General features: G+C 36.0%; 1 protein-coding gene across 1 annotated transcript in view; it reads right to left on the minus strand.

Moving 5' to 3' along the window:
• Positions 1 to 2,382: 2,382 nt before the first annotated feature.
• The window catches only part of COL21A1 (collagen type XXI alpha 1 chain), a 114,253-nt gene continuing 93,571 nt past the window's right edge, over positions 2,383 to 23,064 (minus strand). Inside the window, exons 19-29 of the mRNA XM_075087005.1 lie at positions 20,343 to 20,396; positions 18,977 to 19,030; positions 18,381 to 18,452; positions 13,652 to 13,687; positions 12,916 to 12,960; positions 10,814 to 10,846; positions 7,111 to 7,257; positions 6,959 to 7,013; positions 6,429 to 6,629; positions 4,365 to 4,442; positions 2,383 to 3,661 (exon numbers count right to left, since the gene is read on the minus strand). Coding sequence (XP_074943106.1) covers positions 3,474 to 3,661; positions 4,365 to 4,442; positions 6,429 to 6,629; positions 6,959 to 7,013; positions 7,111 to 7,257; positions 10,814 to 10,846; positions 12,916 to 12,960; positions 13,652 to 13,687; positions 18,381 to 18,452; positions 18,977 to 19,030; positions 20,343 to 20,396 — 963 coding nt within the window. The 3' untranslated portion in view covers positions 2,383 to 3,473. The remainder of the gene's footprint in view (positions 3,662 to 4,364; positions 4,443 to 6,428; positions 6,630 to 6,958; positions 7,014 to 7,110; positions 7,258 to 10,813; positions 10,847 to 12,915; positions 12,961 to 13,651; positions 13,688 to 18,380; positions 18,453 to 18,976; positions 19,031 to 20,342; positions 20,397 to 23,064) is intronic.

The following is a 23,064-nucleotide window of genomic DNA, read 5'->3' on the forward strand; positions in this document are numbered from 1 at the left end:
TTTTACAAGGAATCACATGGAGAAAAGAAGGGGTAATGGGTACGAGGTACTCCTGGGGAGATTCCGACTGCACACAAAAGGAAAATTTTTCACAGTGAGAACGGTCAGCCATTGGCATAATCTCCCCAGGGCAGTGGTGGATTCCCCAATATTGGACACTTTTAAGATGTGGCTGGACAGGGTGCTGGGCCATCTTGTCTAGACCGTGCTTTTGCCACGAAAGGTTGGACCAGATGATCGTTGAGGTCCCTTCCAACCTGGTATTATATGATGCTATGATTCTATGAAGATACAGGTTTTGAATTAAGGGAACAGTAAAATTAATAAGAAAATAAGGTAGATGAGAGCTATTCAAAGGGCAATATTGGCATAGGTTAAAAGTGGATTGCTTTGAGAATTGGCTTTTGGATCAACATTACTGTTTTCTGCGGTGACACTGACACAAAAAGTAGGAGCATGCTAACGAAGACTGGATCAGAAGAAACCAGAATAAGAACACAAGAGGAATTAGTTTGAAATTAGAACAGTAAAAAAAGCTCTGAAATGCAGTGCTATGGACTACAAGCTGATACAGTTAAGAACTAGTAAGCATAGCTACTTTGAGGTCCCCTCCAACCTGACTTGCCCTATCCTGTAGGAGCTCATCAGCTACAAAAAATAGAAGACGGAATAGATCTGGGTAATACTAGTTCATGAGAGATCATTGACATGACTCTTGTATAGCTTACCCAAGTATTAAGAAAATGAGAAGCTGAACAGAGGTACATGCTTTGAATATCAACATCCCTGAGGTACAACTGAAGTCCCTTACCTAGAATTATGGACATATTTCTAGAACGACTCATTCCCCCTCAAAAAAGTGAAGCAGAGAACTACAAAGATGAAAAATCAGTAGAGAGCCTTTCAAACAGGTGGAAAGTAAGTTTGCTTGTCTAACGTAGCAGACGAAAGGGTGTCAGGGAACACTGTTTTTCTAAAACATGCCAAAAGAAAAGGCGTAACTCTAGCCAAAGACAACATTAGTGCAAGAATTAAGGTATATAAGATGGCCATTAATAGATGCAGACTGGAATTTACATGTAGATTCTCAGTCAGAGTCATTTGGAACCAACCCTCCAATAGGACTAATAGGGTGACAAAACCATCACTACTTTTAAAATTGGAGCTTGCTGTATGTGTGAATTTGATCAAAGGAAGTCATAACCTAAGCTACCAACCAGGCTGGCTGATAAATCAAGATTTTTCCCTGTCAAATGCACTATATTAACATTTTTCTTCCTCTTGATTAAACTGAAATGTTTGGAAACAGAAGGAAATGTTTTGCTTAAATGAATAAAAAAAAAAGGCAAAATGTTAAATTTCCAACTTTTCCACCATGCTTCTGATGTGGAAGAATGTATGTGTATTTTTTTAAAGTATAATAAAAACAAATACCAGGATTTTCTACAAGTAAGGAATTCTGGGGTTTGGTGTGTATTCGCTGCAGTCAGAGGTCTGCTTTCTTTTTTTTTTTTATCCCCTCCCAGGCTCACCAGTCACTCCACCATATATCTTACTGGAAAAGGTGTCTTAAAGGTGGATTTAAATTAGCATGCACTGTAGACAGCTTGGAAAGGTTCTACAAATATGCTGGAATCGTAATTCCTTCCTGACCTAGCAACACGTTTCTCTTCCAGGTCTCAGAAATAAACAGTGTGAGACTGAATGCAATAAAACGGGAGGTTTCTAGATTCTTTCTTCCAGAAATTCAATCAATGCTTGTTCATGTGAGCAAAGTCCTACAGTGTGTACCAAGGAACAGTTGTCTGGGGAAAAAACTTCATGCACAGCTTCATTTCTCAGGTCCCTGTCAGTATCTTTCAAGAATCATCTTGGAGGTTTTTAGACTAGGTTTTATGAGATGCTAATGATTGCCCTCCACTATAACCAAGGCTGTGGTTTGGCTAAACTACTCACTGCAAGCACTTTTCCATGGGCCACAGCTCTGGACAGGCAGTGGCCACTGGGCACAGTACAGCTGGCCATTCCGGCACTACCTGCCCCACAGGTGGCGGGAGCCCAGCAGAAGGGTGCTGCTCCCGCGGAAATGAAAGGACATGGGGGAAAAAAAGCACAGCTGCAAGGTGGAACTATCCCTCCATGTATTACAGGAATCACTGTTTTCTGTGACACAGGACACAGGCAACTCTTGCAATCGCTCATCAAACTACGACCAGTTCTTTACAAAATTTTATTTTACCTTGAATGTCAAGCATATTACCAATCTCTGATAGTAGGACAACAGAAAAACAACACATTAGAAAAAGCCACTTATAAAGCATTGGTTAAGTTCAATACAAGACTCTGCCTTAATTTAAGAAAAGGATTTTAAATTCTCATGGGAACTCTGCCTTTGTTCTTTATCTAAAACAAGCAATACACCTCATTAGCAAAGCATACAATGAAAATTACACAAAATACACACAGCTTGCTTAAAATGAAAAAGGGAACAGCATAACAAACATTGTAGCTAGTCAGCCAGCAGTTAGACCTTTCTCCCTGTAAACCTGCTTCTTCAATTTGACAGCTGCAGTCCTTGGGGAGAAACAGCAAAGGGTATATAACTTAATACTTAATTACGCAGAACTGTTACATCGGGGTTGTGCAAACATTTTTTAATTTTCTTTTTTGTCAAATCGTAGCTACAAGCCGGCTATACCAGTTTTTTGTTCTTTTTTATTTTTAATGCTATTTTCATACAAGTTGAATCACCCATATGGAACCTTTCGACCTTTCGTAGTTGAAAGTACCACCTTCAGTAAAACCTTGGCCCTTCTTGAAGCAGTAGGAGTTCTACCCTTGCATTTCACCTTGGTTTTAAGCAGAGAGTTGCATGACAAAATAGGTGATATTACTTCCACAATAAGTCCAGATATTTCTCATAATTTACAAAAATCTGATACATGCTTTTCCTCACAGAACACTTGGAGCTATGACATATGAAATGTACACAAGCCAATGAGATTCACACACATATGAAGTCAAAGCCAGCCACATTCTTTCAAAATCAAATACTGTATATGTCGGCTGCATGTGAAAAATTTCACAGTAATTTATACCTGACCAATACCATTTAAGGCCTAATCCTGCTCCCAGTGGCGTCTCCAGCAATTTTGCAAAGGACTTCAGTGGTAATGGGGGTACAACAGGACACTTAAATACTAAATACCAAATATTATTGTTAATTTTATCCCTAATAAAACTGATGGTTCTTTAAAAACACTTGAGATTCAAATTATGCAAGTTATAAAAAAATTATTGGACTTTCTTTTCTAAAGGAACATATAACCTTTGCGATCTTTATTTATCATGTTTATAATGTCAGAAGTACTTTTGTTCCTGCTTATGGGATTATTGCTGGTCACCTTCCTGAGACTTGAAAGACCATAAAAGACAAGCACCATACCTATTCCTCTAAAGTATTGTATCAAAAATTAATAATTTGGTCCCTTTCTAAATGGATCTCTCCCTACAATTACACTAAAACATAATGATGGGTCACAAATTCCAGGAGGTCCAACCGGTCCTGGCATTCCCGGACTGCCACGATCTCCATCTTTACCAGGCTGCCCACGCTCTCCAGGACGTCCTTCCTTACTCATACCCGGGGGACCTTCAGGACCTTAACAACACACATGCAATAAACAAATACATTACAGCAGATTTTTATTAAAATGAAAACAAGAGCAAGTATGGACCCACAACCCCCCTGCTCTTTGGTGAAGTATGCAGACAAAGAAAACTTCATTTTCTGAAAAGACGCTTCTTGTCACAAACCAACATGATACCTTATTAAGATTTTTTTTTAAAAGCATGTGGAAAACACTTTAAATAAAAATACCTTTTAAAAGGAAATATAAAAATCTACTTAATATAGTGCTATACTTTATCATATAATCTGGAACCACCATGGCATGAATCATTTCTCTGGCTTTAGATCCAGCCCTAATATCTCTTCCAAATGCTCAACTTTGCATTTTGCATAAATACACTGGTGTTAGGAAGAACATTTTCCTTCACTAAGCAATGTTTACAAGTCACATGATTATATCAGGGCTCAGTTTTCAGCTAATGGCTGACTTCAATCCATCTACCAAGAAAATGCAGTCTCAGGTACCAAGCTCTACACGGCCTGTCTCGTTAAATAATGTATTATATGACAATTTAAAAGGCATGCAAGTGACAGGCATTAGCCATAACACATTTGTAGTAATTAAGATGTGTAAAGACTAAGTTTTTCCAAATTATATCAACATTTTTTCTAAACCATATTTTTTTTGAAATTATAGTATGCACTGAATCTGCACAGCTGAACCATTCCTCACCTGGAGGTCCTGGGGGGCCTTGGATCCCAGGAACCCCAATTCCTTGACTGCCTTTTGCGCCATTTTTCCCTGGCAGTCCTGTGAATTAGCAAACACATGTATATCTTTGCACACTAAGAATATTTTCATCCAATGAATTAGGAAATCAGCACTTAGTAATACTTATTGAATAAAAAATGTAATCATTCAAAAGCAAATAATGGGATGTAAAAATAAGCATTTCCTTGTAACCTGCACAGTGTGATTGGGTTCTAAATTATCCTCATTTCTTCTGAATTAAGAGTTGATGTAACACCTGTTAAGCAGACAGCCACTATGAGTTGAGGGAATAGATGATGGGCAATTAAGAGATTTGCTGTCATTGCCCTTCCATTGGCAAAGTTTTTAAGAAGTTGTATGAAGGAATCATAGAATCATTAAGGTTGGAAAAGACCTCTAGGATCATCAAGTCTAACCTCCAACCGAACACTACCATGTCTCCAAAACCATGCCATGAAGTGCCACATCCAAACATCTTCTAAATACCTCTAGGGATGGTGACTCCACCACCTCCCTGGGCAGCCTCTTCCAATGCCTGACCACTCTTTCAGTGAAGAAATTCCTCCTAATATCCAGTCTAAACCTCCCCTGATGCAGCTTGAAGCCGTTTCCTCTCTGTCTATCACTGGTTACTTGGGAGAAGAGGCCAACACCCACCTCACTAAAACCTCATTTCAGGTAGTTGTAGAGAGCGACAAGGTCTCCCCTCAGCCTCCCACTCTCCAGGCTAAACAACCCCAGTTCTCTCAACCTCTCCTCATAAGACCTGCTCTCCAGACCCTTCACCAGCTTCATTTCCCTTCTTTGGACATGCTCCAGCACCTCAGCGTCCTTCTTGTAGTGAGGGGGGAGTGTAAGGTATTCACCACAGTCCCCGCTGGATACAGAATATATAGACAATCTTCCACAACATGTGGCAGAATTAAATCTACACCAAAGAAATACTGAGAGGGGCAAAATATGTGCTCTCATAAACTAGTACAACCCAATAAATTAAGTTGCTTCAAAGAAACAGGTATCTATTTTTCCAGATATCTATTTTCTGGCTATTTTCTTATAGAATAGCCAGAACTGTTAGTGTCAGCTGCAGAGGAAAACTGCATATTCCTCAACTGGAGATGAAGTTATAAAAGCACTACAGACAAATCATCATCATATCCAAAGTGAATTTGACGTGCTAGATCAGTTAATAAGACATAAAAGTAGTAAATATTTACCAAGCATTTGCCTTCCTACCCTTGGCACATTACTAGTTAGCTGTATTTTATACAATTTTCCTGATTATTTTGATGCTATAGAAAACACAGCTGCAGCTGGGACCAGTTATCAAATTATGGGCTTCACCCAGTCTCTCGGTTCAGCTCCAGGCTAGATATGTGTCCTTTAAACTTAAAGTCTGCAAATACATCACAGAAATCAGTTGGAATGCTCAGATGGAAGAGTTACCTGAAAGCACAAACCTTAGCTTGCCTAAAAAGAAACCAAATGATTAAGAAAACCATAAACTCCTTATGAGATAAAAAGAAGAAAAAAAAAAAAAACACAACAAGAAAACCCCAGGATATCAGAGGGAGTATAGTTTGTTGCATGCCAAAAATCAGCCTACAGAGTAGTAGATAGTAAATAGCCAGTGAATAAATACTGTTCTTTAAAATAGAAGAAACAAAGTTCAGAAGAAAAGACACTAGAAAACATGGAAATACATTGAAATCCATGTCTAAGCATATCTGATCTAAAAAAAATCTAAATGCAGTTAGAAACATTCACATGAGGCTAAGAACTCTCTAAAAAGATCAAAACAAAGTCTGACTATAGTAGAACTGAACAACTGAATGCAATTATCTTGCTGCCTTCTTGTATTTTTCTCTTCTTCTGACATGCATTCTTCATAAACGGTGAAACATTCACATTGCACCATGTCCTCAGTTACACTTTCTGATACAAATCTAGATATTCCCTTACTCCACCTAGCACTAATCAACAAAGTCATAAAGGCCATTAGCACCATGGCACATGCAGCAGTACCTCTTGTCCCACGAGCCCCAGGGCGACCCGGGATGCCTGTCATCCCTGGAATACCATCGTTTCCTGGTAAACCAGGAAACCCTCTGGGGCCTTCAGGGCCTCTTGGACCTGGTGGTCCTGGAATTCCTGGGGAAGCACTTTGGGATTGACAGTGGTTACAGTTTTGTAGTCTTCCACTCTGGAGGATGGCAGGCAACTGGGCTGGGAGAATTCAAACAAAAAATTGCTTAGAGTGTTGCAACAATAAAATATGAAAATATTGACCCCTAGCCACTAATACAAAAACAGTTTCCTTCCTCTAGAGAATATGATACCTTAGGAAACAAGATGGTAAAATACAGAACCTGTGGTGTGGAAATATATTTCCACATATATTATATATATATAGTAAAAATATATATATATATTTCTGTAGGAAAACAAATTATAAATCAGCAATACCGATCTTGCTTTCAAGAAAGAATCTTTATAATTATCAGGAAACTTCTTTAGCACTTTGAACAAGAAAAAAACCAATAGTTTGAACTTACTTCTCAGTACATCTGAACACACCTGTCGAATAAATTCTTCTGAAAATTCTCGTGCCTGAATTGAACAGAGAACAGTTAAAACAATAGAGAGTATGCATCTGTTTGGGGTTTTTAAGGTACCCGAAATGACAAGTTTGAGGTCCAATACATACAGGTTTCCCATCTGATCCAGGTGGTCCTGGGGGTCCTCTATCACCTGGCTGACCTCTGAGACCAGGAGGTCCAACCAAACCCTGGATACCAGATTCTCCTTTTTGCCCATTGATGCCTCGAATGCCTGGATCTCCTTTCTCACCTTTCTGGGATGAAAACCAAAGAAAAGCCAAACGTATCTTCACAGACCATTTGGAAGCTAGGTAGCAACAAGCAAACATATTCTGAGAAAAATCTTCATAGATGATCTTTGAAAGTCTTCATTGGGGAAAATGAAGATTTCACTGAAATATACTGAAGTTTTCAGATTCTTTAGTAACAGTTTCAGGTACAATTATTTACCACATAACTAGGAAAAATTACCATTTTTAAAAAAAATTTAAGGACCCATTTTACTTACTAATTAATGCAAAACAACATAGTCCTCCTTTTTAACATATGGAAGGAAAGGCTTTATTCACTTTTTCATGAGAATTAGATAATTTGTTACAGTACATTAAAATTCTCAGAAGGCTGGAAAACTTAGAAGTGAAATTCTGGCATCACTGAAGTTCTTGGCAAACATACTATAATAATCAAAGACTTTTACCCTATGCCTACAGTGTGTAAGACAAAGGGAAAAAGGAAAAAAATACTTTGATTTCAGGATTTTTTTGTTGGTTTTTTTTTCTGACTTCATTTATTCTTCGTATGATTGATAACTGTAGTCCATTTGCTTCACTGGAAAAGTTTAAAATAAAACTGGAAAATATTTTGATATATCTTCATCAAAGCAATGGTTCTTCTATGTATGGAATTACCTACTGCAATAGTTCATGTGGAACTCTTTCCCTATGCTGCAGCCAACAAAACATCAGTACAGTGTAATTTGGTACGTGCCCAAGATAAAAGTTAGTATACTATGTTTGCTCCCTGATGAGTTTTTTCCTTCCATTTTTGCACAGCTTCTGCATAATCTTATCAGTTGCTTCAAAATTTTCTTTCACCCTTTCCAAGTATTTTAGAGGGAATTATGAAAACAAGACAGCAGGATTACTATATATGACAAAACTTATTGGAGTAAATGATGCAACTTTAAGAAGCACTCAGGCATACAGTCTTCCTAGAAATGAATGAATAGACACTGAATTTTAAATTATGATATTTATATTACTTTGTATCATCCTAGATAGCACTTATCAAAATTCTTTACGTCAGAAGAATTCAAACCTTTCTGGCTTGGTCTGAATTAGTATCAATGCCCAGAGTTCTCCACATGAATTGTTTTAGGGTAGCAAGCTTCAAATTTAGTATTAGATTACTCAGTTTTATGCAGAGGGCTAGCCACTAATACAAGGCAGGTAGTTTTTCCTCTTAAAAAAACAGAGAAATGAGACAAAATGTGACAGATGTAAGTCAAGTGCCTAAGAGTACGGCTGGAAGGATGATCCACCAGTAAGATAACATGCATGAACTGAACAGCTGTTCGTACCCTCTTCCCACTACTAAAGTTACAGGCTAATTCAGAACTCACTTTTTCCAAGGCTGTAATTGTGTTTTATTTTCTTGACACTGTCAATTTGAATGTTGTAGTTATAGAGGTTTGATACTCTTAGTTACACCATGCAGATTTGTACTTGTTCATTTCTATTACATAATTACAAGTGGCGGGGTTTTTTTTTTCATTTAACAGGGTCAGCAAGCCTCAAAGATAAACATATGGAGCATATAGAGCTGCCTGTTGCTATACTAGAAGCTATATGTGCTGGTATCTGAAAATCATTCTGTTCTTGTAGCTAGAAGTTATTTGTTTTAATTTTAATTACTTTTACAGCTATGGACTATGTTTACATAAAATACATCTGACCTGCAAGTTGATTTATTTGGGCTAAATATTAAAGGAGCTAGAAAGCATTAAGAACCAGGGAAATATTGGGAAAATGGCATCTATTGTAGAAAAACATTACAGGCAAGAAGCCAGTATAAAAACGCTAGGACGAAACATTGGAAACATCAGCACAACTGCCTGCAGAACTTGCCAAAAAGCAAATGAAACTGCCGAGGGAACATTTTCTGCAGTATATCTTGGTATTGTAATGCTCAGCCACATCCCATGTGTGGCCTTGTTTGTTGACCCTTGCTATTGGCAAAGAAAATTAAAAAAAAAGAAAAGAGGTCAATAAGTGCTAACAATTACAGACTGAAGAGACTTTTTATTGAGTAGTCAGAGTCTAACAAAAGACAACATATTTTATAAAAATAGAAAATAAACTAATTTTATAGGTCTGATAAGTAAACACCATGATATCTTAGCGTATAGTAAGAATATTATTAAAAGGATTTTTCAGAATAAATTTATTACTACCATGATTTACAATATTTAAAGAGGCTAGTTCAGTAGTGTACAAGGAATCTTTTACCAGTTTTGGCAATGATTTAGCAAATCACCTATAAACCAAACTAATTTTAAGTATTTCACAGAACCACAGCAGCATATAGGGCAATTTGTATGTTTAAATGCATAAAATTATTTCATTATCAGAATTGAGCTTCCAGTGAATATGTCCAGTTATTGATATGCAACAATGCTTTAATGAAAAAGGGTTGAACAAAGAACTCTCTACATAAAATTGAAGGAGAATTATATTAATGGAACAGAGTGTCCCCTATTTCACTAGATACTGGAAGAAATAAAAAATAACTTGCAATTTTTAAACATGCAACACAAATATTAAAAGGTCTGGCCATAAATATATCTACATTAGACAAACACAAGAAAAAAAAAAAAAAAAGATATGTGACTTCTAAAAATATCCTGGGGAGCAACAAACGCAGTTTCTGACAGACCAAGGGCAGTCCAAGCAGGCTTCCCCTGATGCCCCTCAAGTTTCAGGCTGAGTTGGATTATTCCTGTAAAAACTTAGTAGCAGAGAGAAAGAATTCTGCCCTGCATTTTCTGAATCAGTTGCAAAGACAGAATTCTCTGAAAAAAAATATCTTTGTAAAGACTTTGCTATGTTTCTTTTCATTAGCTTTGAAATAAAGGTACACAAAGATATCTCACTGGTGAAGGTTAAAACACACAATACAAATAGTTCAGCTGTGGAAGTCCTTACCACAGACTTCTATGGAAGCTGAAAGTACAGTGCAGCAGCACAGTTCAAAAGAAATTAGGCAAATTAAAGACTTATATTAAATCCAATGGTCTTGATCTCTAGCTTAAATGCCCCTGATTTGTTGACTGCCAAAAAGAGTGAAAGCATACAAGAAGGAGGATCTTTGTGTACCCTGTGCCTTATTTTTGTATCCCGCCCTGCTGTTATTGGCTGCTGCTGAACAATACGGATCATTTTAATCAAGCATTCTGCCTTCATTTATGAACTGTATTTTTATTTTTCAGTGAACTTAGAATCTCTAGATTTCTTTTGCTTTAATGATTTGTTTTTTTTCAACCAGCTCCTTCTCAGTTGGTTTTTGAATTCTCTTAAAGTATATCCTTGGCTTTAATAATTTTTTAAATCTTTCATGTAATATATATTTCACTATATCTCTTTTTAACTAATACTTCTTTCTCTTCTCTGATATGTCTCAATTCACTTCTGTTGCTTATAGAGATGTGAGCATGGAAATAAGACTGTAAACACACATTATACTGGTCACATAATTTGCAGAAACAAATGGAATAATTTTGTAATACTATATTTGTCATTGCAAAATACTTACCTCTCCTTGCTCTCCACTCAATCCTTCTACTCCCTTTAGGAATTAATATGAAAGAAAAATAATAAAGCAAGTTGAGCCAAATTACTTGGAATAAAAAAATAATACATTTGTCCTTCGTTTTCCACTATTTATCATAAATGTCAATTTTTAAAGATTCTGTAATTGCTACTTGTACAAAAAAACCAAACTACATTAAAGGATGAACAATTTATTATCATCGTGAATTAACAGTTTACTAACACCTTTAACATCATATACCAAAAGGAAAAGTTTGGACTAGAGCATATATATTATAAATAATATATTGTATTAGTGTACAAGAAGTGCATATACACAAAGCCTTATTCACTTTACAAAAGACAAAAGAAAGAAAATTTTGTGTTCTAGCAAAAGGAACTCCTGATTCTACCTGTTTAATACTGTCTTACTAGACAGAAATCAAGTTCAGAGCCTTTGAAATACAAACTCAGTTTGTAAGCCAAATTTTGCATGCTGGCAAATGGTTTCGGTGTCTTTTCTGCCAAATGGGTCAGGGGTCTTATCGATCATTAAGTGCCATGGCAAGATGGCAGTTCAGCACAGGCTTTTTCACTTTTCTGATATACTTCTATAGACAAGGGAATCCGTATTCTATCTTTGAGAAGTCCTGGAGGCTTGAGAAACCTTGGAAAGACCTAGCACTGTCTACCAGAAGTATGTGAGTGACTGGTTTTTTGGTTTCTGACCAAACTAGATAAGCCTGGGAAACAATTTTAGACCAAGCCTGTATTATTTTTTCAGCTTTCTCCCAAAAAAAACCAAGCAACAGCAATTCAGTTGCATCATTCTAAATGAAAATTTTAAAGTTTTCTTTCACTATCACTTTGTTTTACTGTATGATTGAAATAATAAATACATGAAAAAATTGTCCATGATTTGCAAAAGGAAAAAGCAGAAAGTTTAATTTGTAAAATGTTACAGTAGGACACTATATTTAGTTAAAACCAGTTCAAAAATATCTGCTCAGCTTTACTACCGGACTCCTGTCAACCTACATGCCCCTGAGAGTGATAAAACTAGGCTAACATACAATCTAGATCTCCTGCCCATGCTCCACTGGAATCAGCTCCTTCTGGCCAGACAGGCAGCTGTATCGATGTCGTAATTCCGAAAAAAGCAACTGTGACTTCCTTCCAAGTCTAGTTTTAGATGCGTACCTCTAACAAATACTTCTCTGTTTCGACATGACATAGATTATGTAGTTAACAAGTATTTATAAATACTCAGTTATTTTCTGTGGTATAACAAGATAGCCAACTATGACACAATCAGAACATATTGGCCACAGTTGTTAAAGAGAAACAACTGGATCTCACTGATTTGCAGCTGAAACAGGAAACATCTGTAATTTATGAGCACAGAATATGTCAATAATGACTCCCAGTATAGTCCAGGAGGTAACAAACTACATGAAAGTGTAGCATGGTACATGCAAAATCTTAACATCTCAAGCATCACTCTTATAACCTTTACACAAAAGCCACTTTGTGCTGTTATCTGCATTTTATAGTATTTAAATATGTTTCATGAAAATTATCCATAATTTAGGATTTAATAAAGTAATCCAGAAAAATGTATTTCTGGTCTGCTTCTCAAGCTGTAATACCCCATAACCACAGAATCATGTAGGTTGGAAGGGCCCTCCATGGGTTCAACCTCCTTTTCAGAGCAGATCTAGCTAAAGCAGGCTGCTCAATGCCCTGTCCAGACAGGTTTTGCCACAGTCTCTGTGAGCAGCCTGCTCCAGTGTTTGACCACCCTCAAAGCAAAATGCTTTTCCCGTGTATCAAGTTGGGATTTCCTGTGTTCCAACTCGTGTCCGTTTCCTCCATCCTTCCACTGTGCACAGCCAAGAAAAGTGTGGCTCCACCTTCTCTGTATGTGGTGTATGCTATTTTCAGAATACTAAGGTTGTTCAAGAGGTAATTTATGTAACTATGCAATCATGTTATACATTAATATATTTCACCTGATTCAAGAACTATCCATGTTGATGGAAGTAATCTTAAGAAACAAATATGAATCATGGCTCTCTTGACCTAGGATCACTATTTTAACAGTACCTGTAAGCCTGGATTTCCTTGTCTTCCTTTTTCTCCTTTCAGTCCCTTCAGAAAAGAAGCACATTTTCTTAAAATATACATTTATCTGGGAGATGTAATTAAACTATCAAAAATAACACAAAGATGTAAACCCTAAAATCTTATCCTAAACCAGACCCAATCAACTTGAAAAGTTACTCTCCAAGAGATCAAAGCAGAAACTGTGCAGAAAGATACAACTTCTACTCCAAACACAGAGGAGCCAAGTTAGGATCCAAGTAGTGACATGATACTCCTCTTTTTCTTGTAGGTATTTCCATGACTTTTAGATAGCAAGGAGGAATATGCCACTGGTTATAATACAGTAGGTAGGCAGAGACCAGGTGGCATTACTTTGACTATGAGCATTTATGTGATCCCACAGTGCCCGGAACAGAATCCAGGCTGGGACAAAGCTGTGTCATGTCCCCTGGGGCAGCAGCACAACCCACATCCTCAAGCGCACACCATTACTAGGACCACACAGCTCTGCACCAAATGTCAAGAGCCTGCTCAGCCCCAGAAACACAGCTGGAAATTCTTACTGGGCATACTGGGCAGTTTTCCTTGAAGAAGAGTTAGGGCTCAGTGCTGTTATTCTTCAAGAAAACCTTCTGTGGAGCTTAATCTCAAAAAAAAAAAAAGCTCCTGAATTAACACCCAAGACTTGTATTCATAGTGTTGCCAGATGATTTCATTAGAAACAAAGTTGATATACCTGGATACCACTTTCACCCTGGTTTCCTTTGTCCCCCTGTAAAATATTAGAAGAAAAGTCTCCATTGTAACATGATTCATTTCAAAGACATGTAGTTTGTGTTTTAATTTAATACAGTAAATACAAAAGAAGTATCTAACAGCTTTTATTTATACTGAATGAAAACAAATCACCTCATGCCTATGTACGCAAACACTGAGAAAAGTACAGAAGGTTATATTAAGAAGGGAATCCATCACAGAAAGAACTATAAAAATGAAAAGTGGATACTTATATACCAAGTTAAAATTTAAAAATACAACATAATGAGGTGGCAAATCCAGCAGGATTTTATCCACTCAGTGCATGGGAGTGGAGAGGATACAGACAGGGAGAGGGGGCAGTATATCTGATAGGTTAAATTTCGTCTGAATGCTAACCACTAAGTATGCTTGCCTTCACCCACAGAGAACAGCGTATAAATAATCTCTGTAACACTTACTATAAACTCATCAAATTCAGAAGTTATACACAACAGACCAAAGAAAAAAATATTTTTAATCAGAAAAATAATATTTAATCAAAACCATGTAAGGACTAAGTTCCACTTCCACCCACTCCTTTTGACTTTCATTGAAATGTTTATGGAAAATAAACATTAGTAGGGTGACTGGCAATCAGATGGTGCAAATGGTACTTAAAAGGCAGGTATCTAGGTTTATCAAGTTGTCTGAACACCATCTAATTGACACTGGAGTGAAACAGGCAGCTCTTGAAAACTGTTCATGCTAATTAATGACAGAGGTATAAAATATGTACTCCCAGAGAGTGCCTCTCTCTCTTCCTTGACTGAAAGGAAACTTAAAAGTTATCGGAGATGGCTCCTGCCCTAACTCTGACTTCTGAAATCAGTGTGACTGTTTAAATAGACATGAATCAAAATGTTAGGCTATGACCATAGCAACTCATGAAACTAAAGAGACACCAGGATGGGGTGTGTGTGTGCAGAACTGTATTTAATAAAACAATTACGATGGAGGTTTTTTTTCATCTGTTTTGCCCATTTTCTTGTAAGAGCCAAGCATGTGTGTGTTTGGTTGGTTTTTGTAAGAGAGAATGTTTAGTTAAATGCTAAACAGTAGTAAAGAGGAGACTTTGGCCATGGCAAATATTTTACTGATTGAAAATCACAGAACTTATGAGGGTATTTATGCCAGCTGTATTTGGTTATATTGTACTTGAATGTAAAATATTTGGTTTGGTTTCAAGTTTTAAAATAAGCTATAGCTGAAAGGCATCACTTCTACTGTCAGATGCCCAAAGAGCACTTTTTTCCTAAATAACTCCAGTTAACCAGCAATATGTATTCTTAGTTGCATCTTTTCTTTAAAATGGATAACGACTTTTGCAAAACCTTCTTCAGTTTAAAATTTAGAGAGGTTCCATAAATTTTAACAAAATATTCCTTCTTAAAATCAGTATTACTGTCTTGGCACATGTACCTTACATGACCCTTAGATATTGAAACTGAATATATGGTGATAATTAAACTTATTGAAAAATTGCTATGACTCTGACTCAACTCAAGTCATACTTCCATTGGGCTTCAGTACATTTTAAAAGACTTAAGCCAGGAAATCTTTGTCTTTATGTGCTCTGGAAATTACTGTGTTGAAACTGGTCAGAAGACAAATTTTTCTACATAGAATCACAGAATCATTAAGGTTGGAAAAGACCTCTACGATCATCAAGTCCAACCGTCAACGAAACACTACCATGTCTCCTAAACCATGCCCTGAAGTGCCATGTGTACACATCTTTTTCCAAGACATCTTGTCTTGGAAAAATGGAACAAAGGTTCTATTACGTCATTTAGCTGAGATAACCTCATCTAAATTTGGATCTTTCTCTAGCCTCCATTGACCAGGGATTTGCTTCAGTTCTTTACACATGGCACTTAAGACGCTCTAGGCAACCCAAGTCATCATCACATGTTTCTACTGACATATGTGTCTACCAACATCTTAAATACTCTAGCATGCCTAAGACATCCACACATGGCTGGCATATATGACACTGGACATACAGTAAAACCCATGCCCTTCTGGAGCAGAAGCTGAAGTCTAGTGGAACACCTCTGCATGGGACTTTCATAAAACTTTAAATGTAACACCACCCATCTAACTGCTTCTTCACCCTTCAACCTTTCTTTCCATAGTGAAGTACCTGATTCAACTCTACTTCTGTAATGCCTTTTCATGAAGGGCTTCATCCTTCAAAAGGTGGTTTTCTACATTGCTTGTAATACTACACAGTAGCATTATAATTTTTTACTAACTGCTTATTTCTATCTGACACCTTACCTGAACTTCCCTTGCTTTTATAAGATATTGTGTTTATTCTGAAATCTGCAGTTTGAATATGTAATGGAGAAATCTTTGCCCTAGTTGAGAACCCAGTATTTCCCAGGAAATGTTGCTAGATTTCTAATACAAGTGACAGAAACATTACCTAAAAACAATTTATTTTTATATAAATTTTTTCTATATATTCAAATTTGAAGTTATTATTAAATCAGTTCAAATATTATCTAAATTTTTATTTAACTTATTAATTTAATTGTATTAATTTAATTAATTTCAAATTAAAATAAATTTTAAAACTTACATTTAAATACTACATTTGCATTGAGAGCAAATATAGCAACATTTTCAGCCTTGACAACTTGGCTTGAATAAATATCTATTTTGAATAGTTGCAGGTAAAGCTTGGTAGTTAGAGTAAACTATATCCTAAGGAAACAAGTCTATCTGCTCCATGACATGAGATCACTTATATTGGTCCAGAGAAAGAGTATAACATTAAAATAAGTTTTATACTCATATAGGCCAATTAAGAAACTCACTGAAAAAAAACCCAATTCTTCGTCATTTTTTCCGATAAAATAGACTAAAGTAACGAAAGTAATAGCAGTGCTCTATCTTGCAAAGCAATGAAATATTTAATTTTCAGGATGTACATATTATTGCTTTAAAAATGTCCAGAATAAAGAAATCTTAATTAAAATTTACACTAAAAATGTAATTGATACAAGTCAGAGCTCCAGTTACAATTAGAATTAATTGATTTACAGCAATGGAAATAATTTGCCTTCAACCACTTTTGAAAGATGACAGGTGACAAGTGTTCAACCCCCAAATTCTCCTCAAATCATGTTACTGAAGATTACAGTGAATATTTTTCCTCCAGCTGGATATATTCTCCATCAGATAAACATGTAACGTTTCCTTCACATAAATTTGCTTAACAGAATGTATAAAGTATAAATTCTTCATCTTTCTGTTTCTTGGTTAAGTTACATAGGAGAAAGGTGCCATCCTGAAAAAATATCACCTAGAAAACACAACTCTGTAAAGTTCTTTGCAGTTACCCACAGGGCATGAAGAGTAATGATTTTAAATTACTTCTAATTTTCAGGTTCTTCAATCCCATTCTACAGACAAAACATAGCTGATTTTTCCTCAAAAGGTTCAGTTCACAATCCAGTGAGTTCTGTGAGTTATGGTAGGATTAAAACAAGTCAGTATTTTAAAACAAGAAATATTCTAGGGGCTTTCCAGGTTCCAGTCAGACAAAAAGTTCTGCATTATTGGCTGAGACAGAACTGAGAGGTTTCAACCGCACAGGAGATTTTTAGGAAAACGCTATCATCTTGTAGAAAAATAAATCTCCAAGAAAGCATTTAAAGCAATGTTAGTTAGAGCTTTAAGTTACGCAAAAACGTGTGTGCTTGAATTTCAAAACATGCCAAAGAACAACGTTGCCTATAATTTTTCAACTTGATACTCCTTAAAGACACATGACTGTCAGAAAAACCAACATACCTACACTGTAAAAATAAGGATGGCTATCCAGACAAGTCAAACATCAAGATGAAATTTAACAATGTGTTCCCAAAACAGTTCTTCAGCAATGAAGAATTTCAGCATAACCACATGTATAGTGATGTTCAATAGATGTAAGGCTGCACCAAGAGATGGTGAGATCCTTGAAGGCATGATCTTTATGAGAACTCAGTATGCAAGAGCAATAAACATAGTTTCTTGTCTGAAAAGGACATATAATTTTGAACCTGTACAAGCAGAAGTAGCATCCACCTAACCTAACTTTTGCCATCTAAAATTTCAACATTTAATTTAGCTAAATGTCTAGGCTTCAGCTACAGTCAAAGAAAGGCATAGAGATGTGAATTGGTGACTCCCCAAGGAGCTGAGACTCTCTCAGCTAAATAGGGAGAGAACCCAGACATCTTGGCTAGATCAGATAACTCTTAATGGCTGAGGCTAACAGAGCTGAATCTGTCCCAGCTGCCTAGGGTTAATTGCTCCACTTCTTATGGCAGTTCCACTAAAGACTTTGTACAGCTGACTTTATAGATGTAGCACTTGCTATAAGATATAAGATTAAGTAAATATAAAATCATGGGTCATACCATTACATGCTATAATTCATAATGGAAATTTCATTAATACCTATGCCATAGTATTTTATGTTAAATCCATTTTGGCCATTCTCTCCTCCCTATGAAAAACAATTTTTTTTTCTAAAGAATGGGCCTTCCAGAATACACCAACTATCCTCTAGTAATAACAATGTATTTAGAAAAAGAATTTCCTTTAATAATGATCACTTCTAAGAAAAGCACTTCCAATAAAATACGTAATTAATGTAAAGCTAGAAAAATACCTACCTTTATACCCTGGGTACCAGGAATGCCTGGGTAGCCTGGTTCACCTGGAGCACCTGGTAATCCTAGTTCTCCCTGAGTAATACAATAGCTCTGTGTCAGTGATGTGCTGTGTGTAAAAACACGTATTGCATGTTTTCTCAATGTCACATGATATACTTTGGCTATGCTATTTTGAAATTTTATAACTAAGGATGAATCAAATGCCTGGAGAATCTGTGAAGGCATGCTGAATACAGAGAAGGCACAAAAGAGACTCCTAATTCTTGAGTTTTCCAGTATCCATCTTTTTAAATTGCCTTTTAATACAGTTGATGTTGATTTTTCAAAATTATACAAATAAAACTATCTAAAGTAATGGCAATGTTTGCAAGTTTGAACTTCATGAACAGCTGACTTACACTGTTTAAAATCTAGTATAAAATTAGTAAGAATAAACCATCAAATGGATTCTGATGCAATTTTATGTTAACTACTGTTTTATTTTGAAACAAACTGTTTTGAAACAAACTAGTCATGGAAAATCATGGAAAATCAGTAAATCATGGAAAGTAAATCAATCCGTCCTTCAACTAAAATACTTCCAGATTCATATTTACCTTGGCTCCTGATGATCCTGGTTTCCCCTGTATTCCAGGTTCACCTTTATCACCCTATATAACAACATAAGAGTGTGGCTGATACATCAGCCTGTTTTGTCATATGTGGTATGAATAGAAAACATAAACAGACATTGCTGGGAAATTGGTTCTTAAAAATAGCCACAGCTGCTGACTGAAGGGCTAAAGTTCTGTTCCCTTATAGGAAATCTGAAGTTTCAACTTTCTCTCAGGAAAGATGAGATACTGATGAGAAAATGTGATCTGCCAGCCTCTGTTTACCCGTCCCTTCCCCACCTGCTTATTTTCCCTTGCCCAGTCACACCATGTTTGTGTGTACTGACTTCATATTTCCACCATCTTATTTAATAAAACCCTGAAAATTCTTGGACCTCTCTAAGCCAAAATATGTTTATTTATGGTTTTCACTGTAGCCTATGGAATTAGGCATATACTCAGCATGAGGATTTTCATGTAAAATCTAAGAATTATTGATTGCTTCATGACACTCTTCTTGAAGGATGAGCTTATTAGGAATGATTCTGTAACAACCAGCTTATATTCTAAATGAGAGATAAATACACAAAACAAATGCATTTTCACAAATGAAAATAAAGCTAACTAATTTTTAGTCATTTCATAGGTATTCAATCTTTTCAACCATGGCAAACATTGACCACTTTAGAAAATGTTACCTTCAGTACACAATTTTAAATTAATGTATTCTGTACTTTTGGATATAAAATAATGTATAGTTGGAAATGGAGCTAAATGTAAATACAAAGTTCAGGAAATGGATTCTGTATTCCTAAATACTCTCTAGGACACACAATTCAGTGCTTACTATCCAAAACTTAAATTAAAGGTTACACTAACAGATCTGTATTTATAGTACCTATTTTAGTTTCTGAGAGCATGGGTCAAATTAATTCTTGCTGTAGCTGCAGTGCAATCAATAAAGTTACATCTGAAATAAATTTGGCTCCTTGGGTGGAAAAAGCAGCATGTAACATTATTTAACACATTTAAAATATAAATAAATGTAACATGGGCAGAAAGTTCTGATGTATACAGAGAATTATCTGGCTCCCAGCACTGCAGAACATTTTCCAGGACTGCAAAGCTGAAACAAAGCCTCATGACCATTTCTGCAATTGTTCCAAACCTCATGGGATGACAGGCACCATTACTGAGCTATATTAAGCTCTCTGGAGACAGAACTATCATATAAGGTAATATAGGAAACATTGTATAGCTACTCACCAATATTCAATATACCAATAATTCAGCTGTGAAATCCTGGTGTTTTGTCATCTATAAAGCAGTAATTTATCAAAGTCACAAGCAAATTAGCACAAACACTTACCTTAGGCCCAGGAGCTCCAGGCAGACCAAATGAGCCTTCTGGTCCCATCAAACCCTATTTATTTTTGAAAAAGGCAGACACATATCTGTAATAAGCTAGAGGAATAATGGCTTCAGTATAGAGTATTAATATTAGTATTGCATTTCTATAGTGAAATAAATACGACAGGAAATGTAATGTCTTTCATCATATTACTATACAGGCTGTAGCTCTGATACAGTACAGTGGATTATTTAGACCTTCTATGGCCTAAGGAAGGGCTACTGTGCAATGGAAAAAAACATTCAGGAAAAAAGCACAGCGAGGTCATGATATACTCCTCAGAGAAAAAATTCTGCAACTCAGAACCCTGTCTGTGTGATCTGATCTTTAACATATCTTTAATATGTCCTTAGCTATAATTGAAAGTGACACAAGAGTTTCTTAGTTTCCATTTAGTGTTCCCAAAATCAGCAAAAGTACACACAGTATTTCATTATTCCCTTCCATCTTTCTTATTCTGTGTTCCTCAAACATGTTGCCATGCCTTGATTCCATTTGCAAACTTTGTGGAGATTTATCTGGACCAGCTAATTTTGAGGCCACACCTTTGCATCGTCTGCAGAATCTTCAGGATTGAACTGTTTATTCAAGAATGCAATAGATTCTGACATTTCAGATTAAGACATTTCAGCACATGTACAAAGCCAGAGCATTGCCAAAACTGGGCCTTGGATTCTTCCCAAGGAAATGTGTTGGTAAAGACATGTTTAGTTGTCTTTGTTCCATACATAAACTAAGGGCTAAAGGGTGTTAAACTATCAAATGGCTGGCTTTCTTGTTTTCTGTTTAAAGCTACTCTAAAGTATAGATTAGAAAAGAAATCTTTTTTTTAAAATCGTACTTTCCAAGAAGGAATTCCCATTTACAGGATTTTCCACATCTGGTGTTAATATACGTCTTTCTCACCACTTACTCTAACTTCTCTTTCACTCCAGAACTGCATGCATCAATAAAAACAATACATTATGATTGTTTTATTTGGATGTGCATATAAACTCTGAAATATGATCTGCTGTTAAGACTGTACTTAAGACACAGCATAAAAAAAGCATAATAATACAGAAAGTCAAATGATTAAATAAGACCTAGAATCTAACTTGTCAGAGATTAAATTTTATCAATTATTCTAATTGATAGCATTTTCAAAAATTTAGTCTTTGCTTTCACAGAGATAAACACAATCACCTTCTATTTAGTACTAAAGGTTAGGAACTATTCAGTTCAATAACATTATCTCAGACCGCCTTCAAAAGTTACACATCATCAAAAATAAATGTATGTCTACTTGTTATACTGTCTAGTTGTTACACAGATTGTAACTCAGTTTTGCAAAAAAAAAAAAAACAACTTTCTTTGCTAAAACTAAACAAATGGCTTTGTTTTTGCAAATGCAAGAGAAAATTCAGAATATTTGGAAAAAGGAGTAATTCTTGGGTTTTCAGGGTTTCAACACTCTCTGGTATTTCACCTGTACTTTACTGTTAACTGAGGCAGCACAGATTCACTCAGGTTTCTTTCCTGCTGTGTTGTAAGAAAGTACTGGCCACCAAAACTTTCTATCAATAAACATAGGCATTTGCTCTTTTGGCCACAGACAAGGGTCTGTGAATACAAATAAATCGTATCACAAGACTAAAACTTGAGTAACTTTGCTGATGATTTTCCTAAGCCTCAGACTTTTCCCATTCTGTCAATTGCACATGAAAAATTAAACATCATTTTCTCACACCAAATAATTTCCAACACTTTCCTGAACTTTGAACAAGATCTGCTTGTTTTTACTTACACAGAAAATCAGTCATCTTACCAAAGATGATGCAGTGAATCTAGTGTCATCTATTATTTGGTAAATAAAGGTTTACTATACCCTATACCATTTCTTTCATAATTTTGGAAGAGAAATTACCAATTCCCCTTCAGCTGGAGTGAAGTTTCTGAGGTCTGCTTCCACTCATAACCTAAGAGACAGTGTATTCCCATTAACCATTTGCTTATGGCCTATGTTCAGCATCAGCTTTGTTACAGCAAGTGTAAGAAAATATTAATTTGGTTTTGGAACCGAACCCTGATTATATTAAGACTGTCTCAATTCACTTGCACATCAGGCCTGCTTCTTCACTTTTTCTCTTTTTATTTACACAGTAATATAAGGTTTTATAAATTTTCATTTCACTGTAAGGCTTAATTCAATTTGGCTTTTTAAAATCAAATGTTATCTATTGACCTCCTCACTTCTGAAATACAGCTTTCTTCATTGTGTGATATTTTTTGCATTCCTAGAAGGCTACCTCCCTTTTCAAAAAAACACTGTGAAATCATGATTTTCTTCTCAGATTCCTGTTCTGTGCTCATTACTAGCACGTTAATCAGTAGAAGAAAGCAAGCCCAAGTTTGGGGAGGGATAGGGGGAAGGAATGAGAAATGTGACTAGGGCATTTCTGTCTCCTTTCACATCACCACCTCAGTGCAGCCCTGTGTTTCAAATACGTAACACACTACTGAGACCCTACCCTCTACCAGCTCCACACTTCTAGTTAATACCCACACCAGTCCTTGGATTGCAGAAGTGGTTAAATGTTCATCACAAATGTTCCTCTTCATTTTATCTTATACAAAATTGAAATACTACCTGTACAAAATAGTTGGTTTGGTTTTTTTTTTTTAAATCAGATATCTGTAT

This window comes from Phalacrocorax aristotelis, chromosome 3 (assembly GCF_949628215.1).
Source record: "Phalacrocorax aristotelis chromosome 3, bGulAri2.1, whole genome shotgun sequence".
Taxonomy (NCBI): Eukaryota; Metazoa; Chordata; class Aves; order Suliformes; family Phalacrocoracidae; genus Phalacrocorax; species Phalacrocorax aristotelis.